General features: G+C 43.5%; 1 protein-coding gene across 1 annotated transcript in view; it reads right to left on the minus strand.

Annotated features, from left to right (window-relative positions):
* IQGAP1 (IQ motif containing GTPase activating protein 1) overlaps window positions 1–22,069 on the minus strand; it is a 94,076-nt gene extending 72,007 nt beyond the window's left edge. The window contains exons 1-2 of the mRNA XM_046654524.1: window positions 21,915–22,069; window positions 19,867–19,966 (exon numbers count right to left, since the gene is read on the minus strand). Of these exons, the coding sequence (XP_046510480.1) occupies window positions 19,867–19,966; window positions 21,915–21,969 (155 nt within the window). The 5' untranslated portion in view covers window positions 21,970–22,069. The remainder of the gene's footprint in view (window positions 1–19,866; window positions 19,967–21,914) is intronic.
* Between the last annotated feature and the right edge of the window lie 913 nt (window positions 22,070–22,982).

Genomic DNA, 22,982 nt, shown 5'->3' on the forward strand with positions numbered 1-22,982 from the left:
GCAGGGAGAAATATTAAGAACTATACCCGAAATCCAGGTGAGAGATAACAAGGTCTTTAACTAGGGCAATGGCAGAAACAGAAAGAAAAATGAAGAATAATTACAAAGGAAGCACTGACCCCATTTGACAGTCTATTAGATGGGCTGAAGAGGGGTTAGAAGGGCACTGGGGAAGACGAAGGCTTTACAGACAACTGGAAAAGAGACAGAAAGCACAGCTAACTCCTCACCTGATATTTTCCTACCGACAATAAACACCAAACAGATTAGGGATTTTAAAAAATAAAAAAATAAAAGGAAGAAGAAATATAAACGAATGGCTGTACTTGAAATGGTAAAGGCCTTTCCAAACAAGACTATAAAGGCAGAAATCAGAAAGGAAAAGATAAATTGGCTACATAAAACATATTTAAACCTCTATCAGGCAATTAAAAAAAACAACTTGAAAGAAATTGGAGGGGAAATTTACAACACACAACAACGAGCTAATATTGTCCTATAATCTTTATATATATGTACATTCTTAGACACGAATTAAATGACAACTATTTCCTTACAAAAATGGGCTAGAAACACAAATAGGCAACTGACAAAACAATACAAATGGCGAGTAATTATACGAAAAATTTTTAATCTCACTCCTAATCAAAGAAGTGCAAATTAAAGTAACAGTATCACCATTTCAGCTATCAGACTGGCAAAGATTTAAAAAAAAAAAAAGTAACATTATTGTCCGGTATCTGGGGAAACTCCACATTCTTACACTGTTCCAGAAGAAAATGTGGCAACACATACCATCTATAGTAAACTTGCAGAAACTTCTATAAAAGGAAAACAGTCTTTTATTTTTAAAAGATGACTTGGTGACTTGCGACATGGATGACTAAATAAAAGATGATGCCATTAAACAAGACTGGGGACACCAGGAGAAGCAGGCCAGAATGATGAATTCATGCCTGCAACATGTTCAGCTTGACATGTCAATGGGACATCCAGGTAGGGACATCCTGCAGGCTGTTGGAAAGACAGGTCTGAAAAATTCAGGAGAGACACCAGGTTGGAGACCCAGATGTGAAAAGTGGCACCAGAGGAGTGGATGAGCTCCCCAGAGACACAGATTGTACAGAAAAATAAAAAACGTCAAGGAGTGTGCCTCAGAGAACACCAACATTTAAGAGGTGAATATTCCAGAGAAAGAATGGTCACCATGGTAAATGAGAACCATGAGAGAATCACAGGACAGTAATCAAGGAAGAAAAAATTTTCAGGAAGCTGGGAGGTCACCAACTCAAATGCTGCAGAGATGTGCGGCAAACAGAAAAGGATAAGGCAAATGAGGAAGAAGGTCATCTGTGACCCCAGCTGGCGGGATCTCAGTGGAGTGGTGAGGCAGGAGAAGTCAGATCACTCTAACCAGGAAAGTAACTAGAAGTGGGGAACTAGAACACCAAATGTAGACCTTTTCCAAGAGGCTTAAGAAGGGAAGAAGAGAACTTGGGGAAATGGAGAGAGGGTGAGTCTGAGGTGGTGGCATGTTCAGGGAAGGCGTCTCTCTCTCTCCATCTCCTTTTTTTTATTGAGAAGAGGCACTTACTTGCGGCCTGCAAAATAACAAGTGAAGGAGGGACTAAAGATACGAGAAATAAAGAACAAAAGGGGGCTGGCCCCATGGCCGAGTGGTTAAGTTCTCATACTCCACTTCAGCGGCCCAGGGTCTCTGGTTCAGATCCTGAGTGCGGACATGGCCCCACTCATCAGGCCATGCTGAGGTGGCGTCCCACATGCCACAGCTAGAGAGGGACCCACAACTAAAAATATACAACTATGTACTAGGGGGATCTGGGGAAGAAAAAGCAGAAAACAAAAACAAAAGCAAGGTTCTGAAGGATACAGGGAGCAGCTAGCTATGGAAAGCCACATACCCACTTCTTCCTTGAGAAAAGAGGGAAGGAAATAAGAATGAGCAAGAATGACCATGTTGTCTAACTAACCTCTCTCAGCTTCAGTTTCCTGTCTGTAAAAGAATTAAGAACAATACCCGGGCTGGCCTGGTGGCCAAGTTAAGCTCACATATTCTGCTTCAGCAGCCCAGGGTTTCACCGGTTCAGATCCTGGGTGAGGATATGGCACGGCTCATCAGGCCATGCTGAGGTGGCGTCCTACACAGCAGAGCCAGAAGGACATACAACTAGACCATACAACTATGTACCGGGGCGCTTTGGGGAGAAGAAGAAAAAGAAAAGACTGGCAACAGTTGTTAGCTCAGGTGCCAAACTTAAAAAAAATAAAAAATAGTACCTATTCTCATAAGATTGTTGTGGAGATTAACTGAGATAACATATACAAACACTAGCAGGCTCTAAAAAATGGTAGCGGGGCTGGCCCCGTGGCCGAGTGGTTAAGTTTGCGCGCTCCGCTTTGGCGGCCCAGGGTCTCTCTGGTTCGGATCCCGGGCACGGACATGGCACCGCTCATCAGGTCATGTTGAGGTGGCGTCCCATATGCCACAACCAGAAGGACCCACAACTAAAATATACAACTATGTACTGGGGGGATTTGGGGAGGGAAAAAAAAAAAGGTAGTGATGTATTTGTGTATGCATACATAGGATGTGTGTGAAATAGCTAGATCCCAGAAACAAATCTGCTTCTAGAGTCTGACACTCAGTGACTTGTGTAATACCTTCTAACTCGTCCTACTGACAACGTTTGTCAAAAGGAGCATGTACTTGGCCCTACCCATTCCACCACTCAGTAAGACAAAGAAGTGACTATTCAGAGAACTCCACTGCGGTAAGCCTTCAAACAAGCCCAGACCAAAAGCAGATGGAGAAAAGAATCAAGGTGAGAATCTGACTTAGGGGTCTGTGAAGAGGAAACCAGTTGAACCAGTTCTGCAGAGCACATGACCTCAGCGGTTTCCCAGCTCTGTGCAATACAGAAGGGGAACAGACCAATGCCGGAACTGACTACTCCAAACCATTGAGATTCAGTTCCTCCAGGAGCAGCCCCTCCAGCACCACACCCAGCTTGCAGTGCAAATGCCCCCAAGCGCCGGGGTTACTGGCTGCTAATACCCTCCCAAGCTGGGCCGTCTGTCCTCCCAGTTAGGATTCTGCTGGGCCACTAACGCAACTGAGCACCATCTAGGCACTGGAAACAGCCTAGCAATTTCAATATAACGTGGCAAGCAAGAACAAGCCTGAGAGGAAGAAATGTAGAGTAGTCGATAAAGCATTCCTCACCATGTGAAGAGGAGGGAATGGGGCTGGCTTCTCGGAGAAAATGGCAGTTAGGTCTTGAAGGACTCTCTGCGTGTGCGTGCGCATTTGTGCGTGTGTTTTGATGAAGGAGAACATGTCAGGCCAAGGGAAGAGAATGCACAGACCCTTTGAAGGATGTGAAACAGGAATGAAATGATCAGATCTGATCTAAAACACACTCTAAACAGCATGGATGAGGAGGAGGGACCAGGAAGGCGTGAGGAAGTGCTAAGAAAGTACTACAGTAATCTAGGCCAGAAACGCTAAAAGCTTGTTTTCTAAGCCATGCAAGAAAAATGAGAAATCTTGATAGTGTCTGGCTTAAGAAACTTCTGAGTATAAATTAAACCAATCTACGAGCTACAGGAATAAGCAAGAAATGGAAAGGAAACTTTTTTCTTTTTCTTAAGTAACTTATTTAACCTCTGTGTTTCTTGATACCTAATACAGACCCATCCCTGAGCAAACGATTTCACTCTTTGCTGAACTGGACAAGGTATGTCAAGTCTACTTGCCAAAATTAAATGTCTAATTGTTATCACATGGTCTGACTGGTCTTACTGGGGTGATGGAAACTAGACTATGGTGACAGTTGCACCATTCGGTAAATTTACTAAAAATCATTAAGTTGTACATTAAAAACAGGAGAATTTTATAGCATGTAAAATATACTTCAATAAAAAAAAAGTCCCTAGGATAACAGGATTCATTACTTACTCCCAGACCAAGACTTCAGACACAGAGCTTGGTGAAACATTACCACGTTTGATGGATCTATCCATCCATCTCTACTTTCCCATATATCACGAAGCATGAAAACCCTTTTAACCTTAAATGAAAAAATCTTCAAACTGAGTTAAACCTAGATGATAGCAAAGTCTCAGCAGCCACAGCCCAGTCGTTGCTGGTTGTGAGCAGCTCCTGAGAAAGAAACAAGTGAAAGATAGGTACACACTTCTTTGCAAAAGCAATTCCGTTGAGTCACTGCCTACTGCAGCAACTGCTAGAGCCCCAGGGTGAACAGGAGAGCCTGCAGAGCGAGCACATGTCAAAAATTTAATTTCCAGATCTAGTACTTAGTGAGAACAGATCAGGAGGAGTGGTTAACCACTACTCATGAAGGACACAGTCCTTGCGCTCTCAGGCTCACAATATATTAGGGAAGAGAAAAGTCTCAGGCACTTACAATACATTGTGAAAAGTTATAATAAAGATGCAGGGGTGGGGGGTTGTCTATAGAAACACAAGAGAAGAGCATCTAACTCAAACCTGGGGTAAGGGTGGTGGATATCCAGATAAGCCTCCTGGAGGAGGTGCTACCTGAATTTATTTTCTTAGACAGGCAACATATTTACACAGGTCAAAATTCAAAAAGTATAAAAAGCTACCCAGTTAAAAGGAAGAAAATTTCATGAAGTGAACAGACAAGAGTATCAATATGTTGCAGAGATTAAGAATAAATGCTGAAAATTGTCCAATGGACACAGCAGTTAGGTCATCAGTGATCTGAGTAAGAGACATCTCAGTGAGGGAAAGGAACATGCATGAATCACACCCACAGGAGTTAAGATAAAGAAGTGTGGACACAGTGGGTACAGACAAGACTTCCTTGAAGGAAAAAAGAAGAGCCAATGATCAGAGTAGGGTCTGAGATTAAGGCAGTCTATCTTGAATAAGTGAAGATGTTTACGTGCTAAGGAGCAAGAATCAGCAGAAACAAGTATGAGTTACAGTTAAGAAAATAAAACTGGAAGAGGGACCCTAGAGGACAAGAAGGGACAAGATCCAGACCACAGATAGAAGACCGAGTCTTAGGAAGAAAGAAAAGACACTTCGCCCATTGCTACAGGGAAGGAGGTCAAGACGCATGTTAAATGGGACGGGGTGGCTCAGTTAGGGCTGGGAAAATTGAGAGAGTTGGTAGAGAAAATAGAGGTCACCAAGCTGTGAGACGGGGAGCTGGGATGGAGATGCCTTCTAAGAATAAAGATTGGTAAAACTTCATCAGCCTCACCCATCTCTGAAAACTCAAACGCTACTTTCAAAAGTCACCTCCTCCGTGAGCTCTTCCATGATCTACCACTGGAAATAATCTCTTTTTCCTCCAAACTTCCTCTAAACTTTCCTATGGCACTTTCCATCCCTTCACCTCTTAAGGCAGTTATTTCAGTACATAATGGTGGACTCCTTTTCTGAAGGAAGCATGGTGCTCAATAAACAACTGCTGAATGACACAAACTCTTCTTTCTCTCTTGCTTGAGGACCCTAGTCCTGGTCTCAGTTATAACCAAATAATAAAAGAAAAAGAAATTACCCTAGGATCTCATCACCACAAGACTCAAATTCTCTTAACCGCCCAACCCCCACATTCCACACAACTATGCACCAATTCAACTGAATGCTATTCCTGAGCATCTACTCTGCGGAAAAGCGCTGTGGAAGGAGGTGCTGTTGGATACCAAGAAGTAGAAAAAGACAGTCTCAACTCTAAAGGAACACAAAAGAATAAGACAAATACACATAGAGTTAGGCTTTCCCTTCTGCCCCATACAATCTCCGTTTATCTTGCAAAACTCAGTCGTAAAATAATCCTCTCATCTAAACTCTCACACATTAACTGCATCATTTCCTTGGCAATCATACACTGCCTGGTGACATTAGTTAGAGCTTTCGTCCTTTGATGTTGAGCAACTTTGCAAATGGCTATGCCCTTTCGGTCCAATTAATCTGTAAGCCGCGGAAGGGCAAGACTGGGCCTTACTTCCCCATCTTCTCCAGTTCTGCCAGAGGGTCCTAAACAAAGGAGGAGCTAAAAAATGTTTTTGACCTGTCTTATTTTTATTTTTTTTTGAGGAAGATTAGTCCTGAGCTAACATCTGCTGCCAATCCTCCTCTTTTTGCTGAGGAAGACTTGCCCTGAGCTAACATCCGTGCCCATCTTCCTCTACTTTATATGTGGGACGCCTACCACAGCATGGCTTGCCAAGCGGTGCCATGTCCGCACCAGGGATCCAAACCGGCAAACCCCGGGCTGCCAAAGCAGAACATGAACACTTAACCGCTGCACCACCAGGCCGGGCCCCCCGTGACCTGTTCTATTTTATTGGAAGTGTTTTCCCCGACTATTTTAGCCATGTCAGAAAAAAATGAGCAAGGGAACGTTATCAAATCATTCAAAATAAAAATACCTTTTAATAACAGAGGAAATGAAAGTAAAAATTGTTTTAAGTAACTTGAGAAAGTACTTAGGTTAGATCATAATCTTCCATTAACGGCCATACAGTCTATGCTTGAAAATCTTCTGCAACATGGGTTTTTCCAAAGCAGTTTTTTTGGGGGAATTTTTTTAGCAATTTCTTATTGTTATAAACTTCTTCCTCATATTAAGCAGATTTCTATTGCCTAGTTCTGTTCCTCTGGTACCTCACATAAGAAATTGAACTCCTCTTCCATTTTTCAGGAATTTTTTAATAATTAGGCTGAATGAATTCCCATACTGGATGACACACTGAACTTCTGAGAGTCTGTTTCTATATTCCCTCTAAATCTTGTGTCCATATTAAATAATCTCAGTCCTTTCAACTATTCTTCACATATCATAATTTATGGACCCTTTGTCATCCTAGTCATGCTCATCCAACATGCTCTAATCCTGGAGCAAGAACCAAGTCTCAATTAGTGGACTAACACCCACTGACTGGGAACGGTTCCTCGGGTTCTCAGGTTCAGGAAAAGGATTACGATCTATCCGCCGTGCTTGCTGCAGGTGTGAAAGAATCCCACCACTATCGAGCCTCCCTGCTCCAGACCACCACGGCCCCTCTTAAAGTACGGCCTCCAGGACTGAAGACCAACTTCAGGTAGCCTTGCACCAGTACAGAGGACAACGGAACCATCTCCTCCTTTGCTGTGTATACCATATTTCTATTAATGAGTTAATGAACATCTCAGGTTTGTTTCATTTTGTTTTCCCACTAATGCTACTTCTCCATCCTGTACTTAGACGCTCCATTTTTTCAACACCAATGTAGGATGTCACATTTATCACTATTAAATCTCATCACTAGATTCAAGGTATTTTGAAAGCAGCACTTATCATGTAGGATATTAACCATCCCTCCGGCAACAAGCCAAACTCAAGTTTGATTGCTACATCACTGACGCCTTCATAAGTCCCAGTAAAAATGTTTTACATGTGACACGCCCTAAAGAGCTTTCTTTGAATTAAACACCTAGCAGTTCTCTTTTTTATTGAGATAAAATTCACCTTTTTGAAACTATGTTTAAAAATGCAATTCAGTGGTTTTTGGTATATCCAGTTGTGCAACCACCCTGACTACCTTAATTCCAGAAATTTTCCACCACCCAAAAAGAAACCCCACACCCATTCAGCAGTCACTCCCCACTAGCAGCTCTTTTTGGATATGGTTTATTCACCTGGCTACAAATGTTAGTTACATTACAATCTGGTCCACATTTATCCAACTTGTCTGCAAAAATATCACAAGACACACTTTCAAACGCTGTACTGATCTAGACCTTACTGTGCTTCTCTGATTCACCAATCTGGTAGCCCTGTCCAAAAGGAAATGACGTTAGTGTGACAGGGCTTTCCTCAGGGAGTCCTGGCTGACTCCTAAGCACCACTTCCATCTCCCTAGGTGCTCATGGGCCATCCATTTGACAACATGTTATGGGATTCTGCCAGAGGCTGGTTCACTAGACTAGAACTTGGGGTATCTTCTTTTGCTTTTTAATAGTACATTGGCACTCCCCTACTTGTAAAAACCAGTCTCCTGTTCTTCACAGTGCCTTAAAGAGCAGTGACAATAGTTCAACAATTATACCTACCCATTAGTACAAGAAATAATGGCTTTAATTTAAGCTTTATAAGCCAATAACATGAGAACTCAATGGAGAATGAAAAGAAACTACAGATAAAACAGCTGAGAATTGACTATGACCATGTCCCAAATCCCTACTTGAAACAGTCCCTCAAATTCTTCATTCTGACAGAGAACAGTATTTCTCAAACCAGTATTCCCTGGAACGTTAGTCCTAAGAAAGATGATCTGTGAGAAAAGAGTCTGACAGTAAACTCGGTGTGAGGAATGATCCTCACACTATCCTCTCCCTTGGAGATTCAGAATTTACAGCCCGTGACAAAGAGTATAAGTAATCTACCAGTTAAATAATCTGTTTCACTTTGTTCAATCCAGTATTTCTAAAATTTATTTGACCACTAAACTCTTTCTTCCTTAATGTCACAGCACTCACTAACAGAATACATCTCAAAACACAGTGACACAGAAAATCAGCGACACAAATCCCAAATCCCAGACTGTACTCTCCTTTACCACAAAGAATAAATTATGTTAATTTGGCAAGTCTATTCATCTCTTCACAGTATATATGTCAGAGCTCTTAATTCAAAACCTGTTTCCTCAATGCCGACTTCATTACACACTATTAATCTTTTTAACATCACAACACAACTTGCTTGAAAGCACTCTGGAAAATTCCAGCAAGTTTCCCTAAACGGATATTTAAGCCACACATTTCCAAAATCTCAACAGATGAAGCTGCTTTGTTCTGAAAAAAATTAAGATCTCAACTCATAGACTAGAGGGTATGGCCAACTCCAGAGCATATGCCATAAGAGAGCCATTGCTGAGACTCAATATTTAAGATATTATCCAAATCTCACCCAGAGAAAAGAATAAAGCAGGATCTCCACCTCGTTCCTCACACAAAAATAAATTCCAAATGGATCAAAGGGTTAAATGGCAAAACTCTTCACATTCTAAAAATACTAGAAGAAACCATGGGGAAATGTTTTTGTATGATCTCATTATAGATACGGACTCTCTAAAAATGACATAAAACCCAAAAGCTAAAAATAAAAGATTAATACAATCAAATACGTTTTAAAATTCTAAATTGTTTTAAACACTTTAAAGTCAAAAGCTAAAGGACAAACTGGAATATTTACCAGACATATGGCGTCCAAAGAGTCAATCTCTTCAATTTATAAAGAGCTCTTACAAATCAATAAGAAAAGATCAATAACCCACTTGAAAAATGAGCAAAGGATTCTGCCACAACAGTTGACAGAATAGGAAATACAAATGGCTCTTAAACATATGTAAAGCTGCTTAGCTTCACTCAGAATTAGATAATCTGAAAATGAAATACAATGAAATACCATTTCCACCTATAAAATTTACAAATATTAAAAAAAATTATGATACTCCACGTTGGTGAAACTATGGGGAAAGCAGCCCTCTCATATACTATTGATGGACATGTAAACTGGTACAACTTCCAGAGAGGACAAACTGACAATATTTATCACTCTTTTTTTTTTTTTTTTTTTAAGATTGGCACCTGAGCTAACATCTGTTGCCAATCTTCTTTTTCTTCTTCGTCTTCTTCTTCTTCTTCTTCTTCTTCTTCTCCCCAAAGCCCTCCAGTACATAGTGGAATATTCTAGTTGTGAGTACCTCTGGTTGTGCAATGTGGGACACCACCTCAGCATGGCCTGATGAGCAGTGCCATGTCCGTGCCCGGGATCCGAACCAGTGAAACCCTGGGCTGCCGAAGCGGAGTGTGAGAACTTAACCACGCAGCCATGAGGCCGGCCCCCTGACAATATTTATCAAAACTAAATGTACATATTCCTTTTGACTCCGAAATTCCACTTTTAGAAATTTAACCTGCAAGAATACTCACAAGTGCAAGATGGCATCCAAAGTTGCTAACCACGACACTATTTATAACAGCAAAAGCTGAAGGGAAAAGCCCACTGACAGGTAAAATCCACACACTGAAAAACTGTGCAACTGTCAAGAAAAAAAAAATGAGGCACTCTAATGTATTCATATAGAATGAGCTACAAGACGCAAAGCAAAATGTATAGTGTGCGATCACTTCTAAACAAGGAAATAAAAGTTTTTACAATTTTTTAATATGCATACAATACTCTGAAGATACACAATCAGTGGTTCCATCTGGGGAAAAGTGGGGGCCTGAGAAACAGGACTAAGGAGACAATTTTTTTCAGTGTATATCCTAGCACAGCCTCTGAATTAAATATCACGTCTGTGTATTATAAATTTTTTAAGGATTTTTAAAACATTTCAATTAAAAAAATTAAGACCAAATCTGCCTAAAAAATATTTTTGTGGAAATTCTCAAGTTTTTAAAGGAAAACTCCCAAAGTCAAGTCACTCACTGTCAAGCACTACTTTTTCAAACTTTCTATGATTAAGAAGCATCGTCCAAACTAATGACACAGCATTGTCTTCAGGACAGAAAAACATCTTGTTATAAAAGTCACGTAAGTAATAACTTCTGTTTCCTTTTAACTGCTTTAAAGGTCATCTGAGACGTATACGTTATTTGTAATAAAATGATCTGCTATACTGTGAGATTTTTCTATTTAAATTTTGTTTTCATATCATTTTCTATCTTTAATGATCACCAGTTTTTTCTTCTTTTCAATTCCTTTTCTAATTTTGCCCCATTCCCTCTTCTTATACTTCAGCTCCTTCTGCTTCAGTTTTTAGGAACGCTAGTTAATCCTATTCCAGAAACTATTTTTAGTTTTTTATGTTGCTGATTGATGATCCCTAGAACAGGCTGATACTTTCTACCTTATGGATAAATCCCTATCACAATAGTATTTCCTTGAACTACAAAAGTCTCACAATTTTTCCTAAAGCCAGCGTTCTCTCAGTCCCCAAACATCGGCCCTGGCAGAAGCCAGGAGCTGGGCTGGCAGCTGCCTCTCCAAGCTCCTTCTGCTTTTCGTTACGTTTTCCAGTGAGTCAACAGGAAGGTATTCTGAGAAAAGAAATAGAGGCCTTGAGACAGGCCTTTCCTCCACCCACAACACCAAAAAATACAGTTCTTGCCAAACGATCCAAGGCAATTTCCAATGCAATTCGCCACTCCCGTCTGCATGAGGTCACTATTCAAAAAACAAGCAAGTGGAGGAAGAAATGCCTTTCTAAACAGAATGAGAAGCAGATACCAGGTTACGAAGAAGACAACCAATCGGGACGGGAACTCTCCAGCCTCCCCAGCCACTGTACGTAACTCTACAACCCCTACTGCACGCGCTTCCGCTTCCAGCGAAACCATCTTCGCGAGCAGGAATTAGGTCAAAAAAGTCAAATCTACACATTTATCACAGAACAGTTATCACGTTTCTGGACATCTATAAAGATCACTTAACTTAGATTTTATGTTTTCTATATTTCTTGTAAGCATGTATGCACAAATCTTCCACGAGTCAACAGTTAACAGCTACCCGTGATCGTCTATCACTATCTCAGCTCTGCAGTGACTAAGGAAAGTCTAAGACCGAGTCCAACAAGCTAGTTAGACACAAAAGTACGTGAGACGATTCGGAGAACTGCCCTCATTTATCGGAGGGGCAGGTGAGAGAGGCTCTGCGACAGAGGTAGGGAAGAGCTCCCATTCCCTCGCCCATTTGACGGCTAGGAAATTACTTTCTTAACGTCTCTAGGAACAAGCTGAGGTTGCATTGGCCCTCAATGCTGCCCTTTCAGCGCCTGTCGAGGCTGAAGCACTAGCACTGGTGAGACCCGGGCCTGAATTCCACAGACAGCTACATGACCTTGAGACAGGTGATACTAACTCATTTTTCCCCTGTTTAAAATAAAAAAATAAATAAAATGCGTGTTACACTGTAATGTCCTATGGAAAGTACATCATCATTCTGCTTAATTACCACTGGCAGTTACTGTCGCTGCCATCACTTTTAGAAGCAGATGTCGTACTGCAGTGGCAGACCGACCCTGCGGGCGAGAGCAAAGGCCTGGGAGCCCTCGGCAAACTCGAACACTGGATCTACCCCTCACTGGAACGGCGAGTCAATCTTGCTCAGCTTTGCTTTCTTTCCTGTTAAATGTAGATGAGAACAAGCAACTCATGGGACTTCAAGAATAGCTATGTAAACAATGCATATAAAGTGCTCAGCACAGTGCCTAGCACATAATAAGTGCTCGATAAATGGTACTGAGGATGACAATGACGAGGAGGGTGAGAAGGAGGAGGACACTGACCTTGGGGCAGATAGGAAATATTTTATATCATGATGTCCTTGCAAATTGCAGGATTGGGTTTTGTTGTTGTTGTTGCTGCTGCTTCCTTTTAGCTGTTGTAAAGGTATCTGAAGTAATGAAGTTTCTATACCAAAATGCCTTATTGAAAAACAACACACTAATTCTTCCCAGCATATAATTATAAGAACACTTTTTTAAGAAAAACATTCAAACTTAAGCAAGTAAACTTCCTCTTCAAAATAAACCATTAACCAGACCTAAGATTTTTTTGACTCACACAGTGTCAAAACATTGGGATCAATCAGATTACCAGGAGGCTCTTTCACAGAAGAAAAATCAAGTGGCAGAGTCCTGCTTTGATCAGGTCGGCAATGAGACCTCTGCGTTCAAGTGGCCCTTCACTTGGCCTGCTCAAACATACGGTCTCTAGGCAACCAAGTTCCAAATTAACAAACAGCCCCAGTGGCATGAATCACTTCCGGACGGTCTCACTTTGCCTACCAGCACTTTCTTACGCGAATACTTCCTGTGAAGTTTACTTAGCAACCCCAATTGGAAATAATCACAAGTCCATCAAATACCACACGGCTTAAAATGTTCAATACAGGTCCTGCTACCAACGGGTATCCCCGAATTGCTCAACTGTGAAGCAGAAGGAACTACACAGAAATCAAATAGGTCACCACGCAAAGCCAGGAAATTAAATTCCTAGAACATGCCAACTTAGGCCCTCAAATACATTTTTACTATTTTTTCACTGGGAACATTAAATATATAAACACCATTGTTGCTCTGACCTCTAAGACCAGAAGAAACATACGCCAAATTAGGTCAAACAATGGCCCACTTAGCCCAATCAGACTTTCCCAGCCTTGACTGGTGGACAACCCGTGCACTCAGCTGGCCAAGTTAACACTAGTTTCCTGTGGCCACATCCACTCCAAGACTTATTAAAAATAAGAGGAATTGGTAAAGTATTTAACCCAACTCTTTTGACTACAAGCTCCTTTTTTCCACCTGAAAAAGATCCTATGTGTCACACTATTCTTCATTAACTAATTAGAGACCTTTAATCTATTAACAAGACTAGAGAAGGAAAAGGAGTTAATAGACCAAAATGAAAACTGCAATAGGACAAAGCAACTACCATTAACAGAACCTAGGAAAAAAATCAAGACTAGAAAATCAAGTCAGTGAAACAGAAGATATATGTGAGACACATACCTAGAATGTCAACCTAATATTAACAAAGTGAAGAATAGCCATAAAACAGACCGTGCAGATTTAACATTTAACCTACCAAGAGGCACTCCTAAGACAGAACTAATGAATCAGAACAATTATTAAAGGTCTAGTAATTTCCTAGAGCTAAAATAAATAAACGAAAAAGGTACTATAAATCAAGAAAAGTTTCCACATTACAGGCAAAATTACTAAGCCAACATCAACTCTAATATATAACTTAAGGAAACTTCAAGAAACAAATTTTACAAGTTTCAAATCCTGAAAAAGTGTAAAAAAAAAAAAAAGTTACTTGTCACGGAGCTAAAATCAGGCTAGCTTCAGAGGTTGTCACTCAATAAGTAGAAGAAGGTGAAGTCACATACCTTTTCTCAAGAAAAATGAAATACAGTTCACCATAACAGAATAAAAAGTCTAGAAACAGAACTATATGTAATTTAATACTTGACAAAGTAGGTATCAGTCGCTAATAGGTAGTCAAAAGATTGTTTTTAAATGATATCAGAATAATTTAGAAACACTATGAGATTTAAAGACTTAGATTCTTAAAAAAATCTAAATCATTAAATCAGAAAAGCCAACAGAATATAAAACTTCAAATTTTAGCAAAGCTTTAGAGAAATTAAACTATCTAGGCTTTGAACTGATAGAAGTTACAAAGAGAAAGATTAACATAAACTAAATAAAATGTTAAACTTCTGTTCAGTGAAAAAACAAATAAAGTGGAAAATACTTGTAGCAAATACAACAGAAAGTTGTCCATATTAAGAGAACTCACAAAAGTTAACATCATGACCCTAGGAGATAGACAAACAGCATCAACAATTTGCATAATAAAATAAAATTGGTAAACAAATAGACGAGAAAACATTTAACCTTTCTGTCGATCAAAGCAATATAACTTTAAACTGGAATAAGTCTCAATAAATTATGAACATTATGCAACCACTGAAAATAGTAATTAAGACAACACAGCAATTTAAAAATCTACATTTGTGATTACAACCATCTAAAAATTATGTCCTTAGTTTTTCGTTTCTCTTAATCCCTTTTCTCTTTATTATAAAATTCATGATCATTGTAAAAAGCATACTAAATATACAGAAGGGCATTAAACACAAAGGAAAAGTCTTCTCACATCCTCCACCCCCATTCCATTCTCTAGGGGTATCCTCTGTTTCTGGTGTTTCCTTTCAGACAAAAGCTGAAATCTGAAGTGAAAAAACTAAGGCTACCAACCTTTAGCACCTTGAAAGTGCCCAGAAAATTCCCCAGAAAAGTTTATTAACACCTCATCATCTTCATATTGAATCTGCTTTTGCCCCAAGGACCAGGATCAAGAATACATTTACTGAGCGTCTACTGTATTTCAGACACGGCCCCAAGCACTTAACCCCCACAGCAGCTCTGTAAGACGCAGGGTCTCTCCACTCTGCAGATTCAGGCTCACCCCCTGAGGTGAAGCGACGTGCAAAACCAGAATCAGAACTCACACCTGCAAAACTGAAAGTCCTCATTCTTTTCACTTCACGTATCTCAACAGTCAAGATTTTCAAAGACGTTTAAGGCAGACTTTTTAAATTTCTATTTTACTTAATTACAAGTATCATGAGATTATAGTTACATGATTTTTCTTAGTAATAATGACAGCTACTAACTAGTTGACTGCCTAATATTACCAGACTACTCTCCACATTTCTTAACTGTAAATTTTGGTAAGCGTCTCTGCTGCACAGTAGGGTAAAAAGCTTTTTGTGGCCACAAGAGGAACTAACCCTCCCGTTTGTAACATTGTTACTATGTGAAAAAAAAACACTCAGTTTGAAACACTGTAACAAATATGCTTTTAAAAGAAACCCACTTGTTACACTGGAGTCTGTCCAAGGCAGTTGCATTAGGGTAAATTTCAGAAAACAGAACAGTCCAGGTTTTCATCTATGTCATCATTTTAAGAGTTAAGAATAAATCCCACCCTACAGTTCCCCTTGATAATTATGAATATGTGAATGCATCCAGCTTGTAGTCCCAACGTGCCATTCTATGTGTGCCCTTAATCATACTGGGTCTCATGAGGCAATTAAATTAGCTTTCTCATTTGTACAAGGAGAGTGCTTGGATCAACCTCCTAAAAATGATCCCCCTCAATCTTAAGTGATATCCCTCCATTCGAGAACTCTAGAAGCTGGGGAGCAAGCTGTTCTTCCTAGTCACCTCACTGTCGGCTTTATTTTCTTGCCTCTAAATGTCTTTAACTTCTGTGTTCGTGATCACAGTGTGCCAGCCTGGATATAACCAAGTGTTGCTGGAATTCTGATCCCTCTTATAAGAGAGGAGATCTGAATGGCCCATCCTGGAAAATGCCAACAACAAAGACACTACACAAATGAGAATTTGTTCTCAAGAACTGATTTCTTTCCAAGATACTTTTTCAATTCCCCTAAATTACAAAAGGTAAAGTGCGTCCACTTAGTGCTAAGCTCTTGTTAACACCATGTAGTTTCTGACAGTCTCCAACCAGCCACAGCCCTTACTTCCCCTCCCACAAGGGGGGTGTGCCCTGCCCCTTGAACTGGGGTATGGACACGAGCAGGAGGAAGGTGGCCTATGACAGGCTCAAAAGGGCATACCCACAAACCTCTGAAAGGAATCCTAAATTGTCAAACCTAGAGAGTGCTGGAATTAACCTTCTTCCTGTGACCTTTAACCTAACTGAATTTTCTCCAGTTTCTAATACTACTCCTACATTCTCCTCACCTGCAGGCTGCCCTACTCTGCCCTGCCCTTGTTATCTTCTTGCTTCTTTTCCCCTGAACCTTCTATCTCTGTTATCCCTCCTGTCCAAGACCTGAGTAACCCACCATATCTCACATATTGAAATCTCGCCTCCTTCGACAGACAGAAAATGCTATTCATGGCTACTATACAACTGCTCTTTAGCCAAAACAAATGTAAAGCCCAATCAGAACAGGAAAAAGGATAAACATAAACCCACATTTAAGCATAAATACATAATTTAAGATGTGTCCCTTTATAAATCCTTGGTCTGCTCTGCAGCCCTTAACAGAAAGCCCTGAGTCCTTAGATGATATTTCATTAGAACAATAACTTAATTCCCATATTGAAGCTACTCTCTAAACAACAGAGAAAAGCAGAATCTATTTTCTATTTCCCAACCACTCCCTGCACACTTTATGGAATCACTGCTAAATTTTCCCGCTTAACCTTCTGGGGACACACAAACCCACGCCGGGAACACACTGTCATTTCTCTACACGCACTCTTCCTTACACTCACTGTCTCCACACATTCATACTCCCTCTCTACACATTCTCCTCTTCCCACGAAAGAGCTGTACCAGGTACAGGAGAAAATGGAGAGCCCTAGGATACACAATGGGGCCACTGTGCTATAAGGTGGAGCTCTCAACGGGAGGAGCGGCGGTAGCATAAATAGAAGCAAAGAGGGGAAACCTTTCTCCCTCGGATCTCTCTGATCTTTCTTCCTGGCCTTGGAGTGGGTGTAAATTCCAGAACTTGGGGCTCCTCCAACTTGGGAGGGGTGGAGTTTATAGAGGAAACAGGATGGGACCAATCCAAAAAGGTAAACTGGGCATGTGCTAGAGGGGAAAGAGAGGCCCCAGCAGCATATGAGGCACAGACCAGCTCCCGGGGTAGGAGACACAAACGGGAGCTGAAGCCCCAGCTAACGGGGAAGAGCTTGTGATTTGTCTGTGGTGTGCCCTGAACACTTTTTAGGGGCGTCAGCAGCCACGTTAGCTGGCCAGGAGGAATCCCAGTCTTCTTCTCTCAGCATGACATTCCCAGGCTTCTTTTCCTGGCTCTCACTAGTTGTAAAAGCTCAACAGATGCTTCCAAAGTTGATATTCTAATCAAAGCTTCAAATAAAAAAGTCACCGCATCCAGATTTTATATGATTGCCTCCATAAAATAAACCAGGCACAGTTCCACAATGCCAGGCCAACAGGCAGAGTGTACAGGGCAATATGCCACCATTATGCCCTCCTTTATAACCCAAAGCATAAAAAATAAAGACGATCACAAATGTCTCGCTGCCTTAGTCACGTCCCCAAGCGCGTAGAAGCACCCAACAAAAACACCCCAGGGGATCACGGCCCCCTGGATGGGTTCTAAAGGAAATAGGCTACTTTTCTATTCTGGAAAAAACACCTGACGGAAAGGAACATGCTCCGGAGCAGACGGAAATGAACAGTGTTGCTAGTGCAGCTCTGAAAGGAGCCGTGCTAAGAGCACCATTCTATTCGGGCTCTCAAAACCCAGCAAAAGGCAGGGTCTAAAACTGCTTTAAACCTTGTTTCTCAACTAGGAGGGCCATCAGAGCCACCAGAAGCATTTTAAATACAGACGTATCCGGACCTTCCAGCCCTGATCGACTGAACCAGCAGCTCTGTGGAAAGGCATCTGTACTTTTTTTTTAAGTTCCCCAGGTGATTCTAATGCACACACCTGGTTAAGAACCAGCGTATAAAATGATGAAAACTCTTCTTCCATCAAAAAAACTACAAGTAAACCACGAAAAGTCAGGCCTCAGTTTCCTCACTGAAGTGAGATGGTTGAACCACATGAGTGGTAACAAGAGGGTGTTAGCCAAGACATCCTCTGCGAAAAGGGAATTCTACTACAGAAACCCAATACTAAAACAAAGCAGAACCGCTTTAGATGGGGGCAGGATGGCGAGCTGGGGCTCTTCCCGCTCATCCCAAGGTCACCTCAGCAGAGACACCAAGGCTTCACAGAGCACAAGATGGTCTCTCATACCAGCTGCAGCTTGCAAAGTCTATCACCTTCCAAAACTAGATCTACTCCACAATTCAAGTAGGAGAGGACCTAAGATTTTTATACAAGTGGTCCTTACAAACTGTGTATGAGAAACATCCCCTTTTCTAATAACATATTCACCTCCTGCTGTCTAACCTTCCATTTACAAAAATGTTATTATCATTCTCCCCACCTAAACCATCACTAATCCTCCCCTAGTCTAATGGAAGGGCTTTAAGCTCAGAAAAGCAGCCTGGAATCAAGAAGACACACCAAATGCACGTTAATGGTAGCCCCAGGGATGGGAAGGAAGACAATGGGACCAAAGACAGGCACAAAGGGACTCCAGGTCTTTTGAGAGGAAGGGGAAAGATCTGAAGGGCTAACATATGTTAGTTCTGGAATACTTGGATGTTTGCTGTTTTGTTCTCTGGACCTTCCTGTAGCATTTTAGGATTTTTGGAATTACAAAAACAAAACAAAACAAAACCACTCTTGTTTATTAGCACCATTTGAAACAGCCTTGATTTTCATTAGACTGTGATCACAAATACCTTTTTTTACGCTTGCTGGCTTTTTTCACCAAAGCTCACTTATAGGATACATGATCTGTAATTATATCTATCTATCCTGGGACTTTGCAAAGGAACACAAGCACCAGAACAAAACAAATGAACCACTGACAGCAAATAGACTCTAACAATAAGACCACAAGGTCTGGGAGCATCTGAAAAAGGAAAACAGAAGTCGTACATTCACTTCACAAAGAATGCAGAAGATGTTGCCTTTGCTAAACTGCCTTTTAATATTGCCAAATGGAGGCTCTATACCCAGAGCACTAGCAAGAGGAGAATGGACCCAATTCATATACAAATCAAAACCAGTGAGAAACCAGTGAAACATTAAGGCCAAGAGCTTCAAACCCTAAAAACGCTATTTCTTCTTGCAGCTGGTAGTGCCCAAAACATGCACCATAAGCATAAAACTGAACAACACAAATCTGGAAATTTTTCAGTAAACGTAAGTGTCCATCAGAGTGTTTCGTGATAAACTGCTATCAAGGCTACTTGCTGGGGCCGGCCCGGTGGCGCAGTGGTTAAGTTCCCATATTCCACTTTGGCAGCCCAGGGTTCGCTGGTTCGGATCCCGGATGCGGACATGGCACCACTTGTCAAAGCTATACTGTGGCAGGTATCCCACATACAAAGTAGAGGAAGATGGGCATGGATGTTAGCTCAGGGCCAGTCTTCCTCAGCAAAAAAGAGGAGGACTGGCAGCAGATGTTAGCTCAGGGGTAATCTTCCTCAAAAAAAAAGGCCACCTGCTCCCATGAATAAATACCCTACCTGTATTTAGTCCTTCAAACTACCAGCTTCCCACAGCCTCAGCTACAACATACTCAAAGAGATCTTTATGTGTTCACACCATATCAACTCCCTCCTCTCAACCTTCTCTTCAGCCAGCCAATCTTTACCTCTTTGCTTCTTCCAAATGACAAAGGTATTCATAAGCCACATTCTGCCGTCTCCTTTCATCCATCTCCTCTGCAGTGAGTCTCTCATTATCCAGGACAGCTAAAATGTAAAAGAAAGAATGCAAACATAAGAATCTGTAACCTTCCCAGGTGATAAAATGCCACAGGGGCTGGCCCAGTGGCACAGCAGTTAAGTTCTCACGTTTCACTTCTTGGGGGCCCGGGGTTCACCAGTTCGGATCCCGCGTGTGGACATGGCACTGAGTGGCAAAAGCCATGCTGTGGTAGGTGTCCCAGGTATAAAGTAGAGGAAGATGGGCATGGATGTTAGCTCAGGGCCAGTCTTCCTCCGCAAAAAGAGGAGGATTGGCAGTAGTCAGCTCAGGGCTAATCTTCCTCAAAAAAAAAAAGAATGCCACAGCTAAGGTCTTGCTAGAGAACTTGAACTAGGTGTTAGAAGTCACCTGGAGAGTGAGGGTAACCTGTGGATGTGTGGCTAGCCAGGTGTAGTACAATGACTTTCCTAAAACAGGAATTATGGGGTTTCAACTATATTCATCTTTTTTTTTTAAGTATGATAATATGAACACGTACTAAGTTTTAGTGTAACCTAAAAAATACTGACTTGAGATTTTTGGCCCAAATTTGTCCTGGTCTATCTGCCAGATTCTAAGTACAGAGCTGATCATGTTATCTTCCTCTTTTATTAATAACCAAAGCCAGCAGCCATTGAGAACTAAGTGGCAGTAACTATGCTAAGCAATTTACATGCATTCTCTCACTGAAGCGCCCAGCAACCCTGTGATTATCACTCTCATTTTACAGATGAGGAAATTGAGGCTGGGTGATCTTAGCCCCACGGCTAATAAATGGTGGGGCCTCGATTCCAACCTAGGCAGTGTGTCTCAAGCCTGTGAGCTTAGCCTCTGCAATCTGCCTCCTTCGTGGGCACCAAGGTATGGAATAAATTCGTTAACTCCTTGGGACGGCAGACAAGACCTTTCCCAATTTAGCCCCAACTACTTTTGGAAACTCTCCTCCCTCTCCTTCCCTTCCTCCCACCACTGTGCACTCCACACCGCTCAGTTCCCAGCACACACAGCGCCCCTCCACTCTCCAATGCCTTAGTTTATGCTCTTCCCTCTTCAAGCCACGTCCCGTGGCCCACCCTGCCCCGTCAAACTTCACACAGCTTCCTTCAAGGCTCTGTTCCAATGTCACTCCCTGTGTTCCTCCTGCCTTCCCCACGCTCCTCCTCCTCACGCAGAGCACTGTTTACGCCTGGTCAGTTCACTGCATCCTTTATCTTCACCACACCTTATTATCATTAGGTTGTACACCTGTCTGTGTCTCCGATGAAAACGTTCTTTAAAGGCGGGGCCTACGCTTACTCATCTTTAATTTCACAAACGTGACGCAAGACCTCACAAATAACTGTTGAGTGAAATTATCCTAAAAACAGGGCATTATTCGCAGAATATAAAAGAACATCGGAAACCTCGAGACTCCAAAGGACTCTCCTTTGGCCAGTGGTAACCATCCTGCCTGGCGCAATGATGTCCCAGGGACGGCTACAGAAAATGAGGAAGTCAGAGGTGTTTTTTTACTTTTGAAATCCGGACAAGGGAACTAAGCCCACGAAAGCGAAGCGACCCGCCCAGGATCACACCTCTCAGCTAGCCCGGGGCCGGGCAGGTCTGGACGCTCGGTCCACCGCGCAGGCAGCGCCTTCGCACGCGGCCAAGCGGAGCCCCGGTCCCCGTTCCCGGTCCCGGGACACGCCCTGCGGCGTCCTCTGCCACCTCCCGCGAGGCGTCTCCCCAATCTCGGCCGAGCCGCAGCGGGAGCAGCGGGGTGCGGCCCTCCAGCCGCCGCGGAGCCCGGGGGCGCGGGCCAGGGGCCTCGCCGCCCCCCGCCGCGCTGGCTCTTCCGGGTCCGCGCGGCCCGCAGCCGCCCTGCCCCACCCGCCCGGCCGCGTCCCGGGGAAAGGGCACCCCGGAGGCAGCGAGCCGGCCCGAAACCCCCGCGCCCCGGCGCCCCGCACTCACAGCCATAGTGCGGCCGGGCCATGCCGAGCCCGTCAACCTCGTCCGTGGCGGACATGGCGGCCAAGCCCGGTCTCTGCGGAGGAAGCGGAGAGACCTCGGAGGCGCGGGCGGTGGCGGCAGCAGCTCCTGCACAGTGCGCGGGCTGCACTCCACCCGAGGCCCCGCCCCGCGCCGCCGCCCGCCTGCCCGCAGGCCCCGCCCCGGGACCCCACCCTGCTGCGCCGCAAGAGCGGGAGGAAGGGGGCGGGCACGAGCCGCCGGCCTCGCCTCAAGCCACGCCCCCGGTGACGCCCCGCGCGCCCCACCCTGCTGCGCCTACCCGAGAGGGCGGGAGGGGGCGGGCACGAGCCGCCAGCCACGCCTCAAGCCACGCCCCCGGCCACGCCCAGCACCCTACCCTGTAGCCCCGAACGGAGCGGGCGGAAGGGGGCGGGGGAGCGCGAGTCGCCGGCCACGCCCCTATCCACGCCCCTGGCCACGCCCCGCGCGCCCCACCCTGCTGCGCCTACCGGAGCGGACGGAAGGGGGCGGGGCGCGAGCCGCCGGCCACGCCCCCCCAGCCACGCCCCGCGCGCTGCGCCCGCGAGAGGCAGAAGGAAGGAGGCGGAGCCTGGCTGCCAGGGCGGCTGCGAGGAGCTCCGCTGGGCTGGCAGGATCTGTACCCACCCTGGAGCCTTGCCTTCTCTGGCCGCCGCCCCATCCGCACCTCGGACAGAAAGGCCGCCAGTGTTGGCGGCTTGAAATATAAAACGTGGGCCTTCCCCTTCCTCTGCCTGCCACGATGAACTCCACTGCACCAAAGCGCCTAAGGAAGGCGTCTGTTGAAGTGGCCTAGAGTGTTCTTGCTGGACACAGGCAGGACCCAAACTGCCGTAAGGGACGGCGCAGTCTGGCCTTCTGGCCTCAGTCCTCTCTAGATTCCCCAGCAGTGGCCAGATTTGAACTGCTCCACTGCCTAGTATTTGAGAAGTGGATGCTAAAGCAAAAGAACTCTGCCCAAACTTCCCGCCCTTAGATTCTCATGCCACTGTTCTGGGCAAGTTCTTCTTTTTTGCCCCTTTTAAGGAT

This window comes from Equus quagga, chromosome 2 (genome assembly GCF_021613505.1).
Source record: "Equus quagga isolate Etosha38 chromosome 2, UCLA_HA_Equagga_1.0, whole genome shotgun sequence".
NCBI lineage: Eukaryota > Metazoa > Chordata > Mammalia > Perissodactyla > Equidae > Equus > Equus quagga.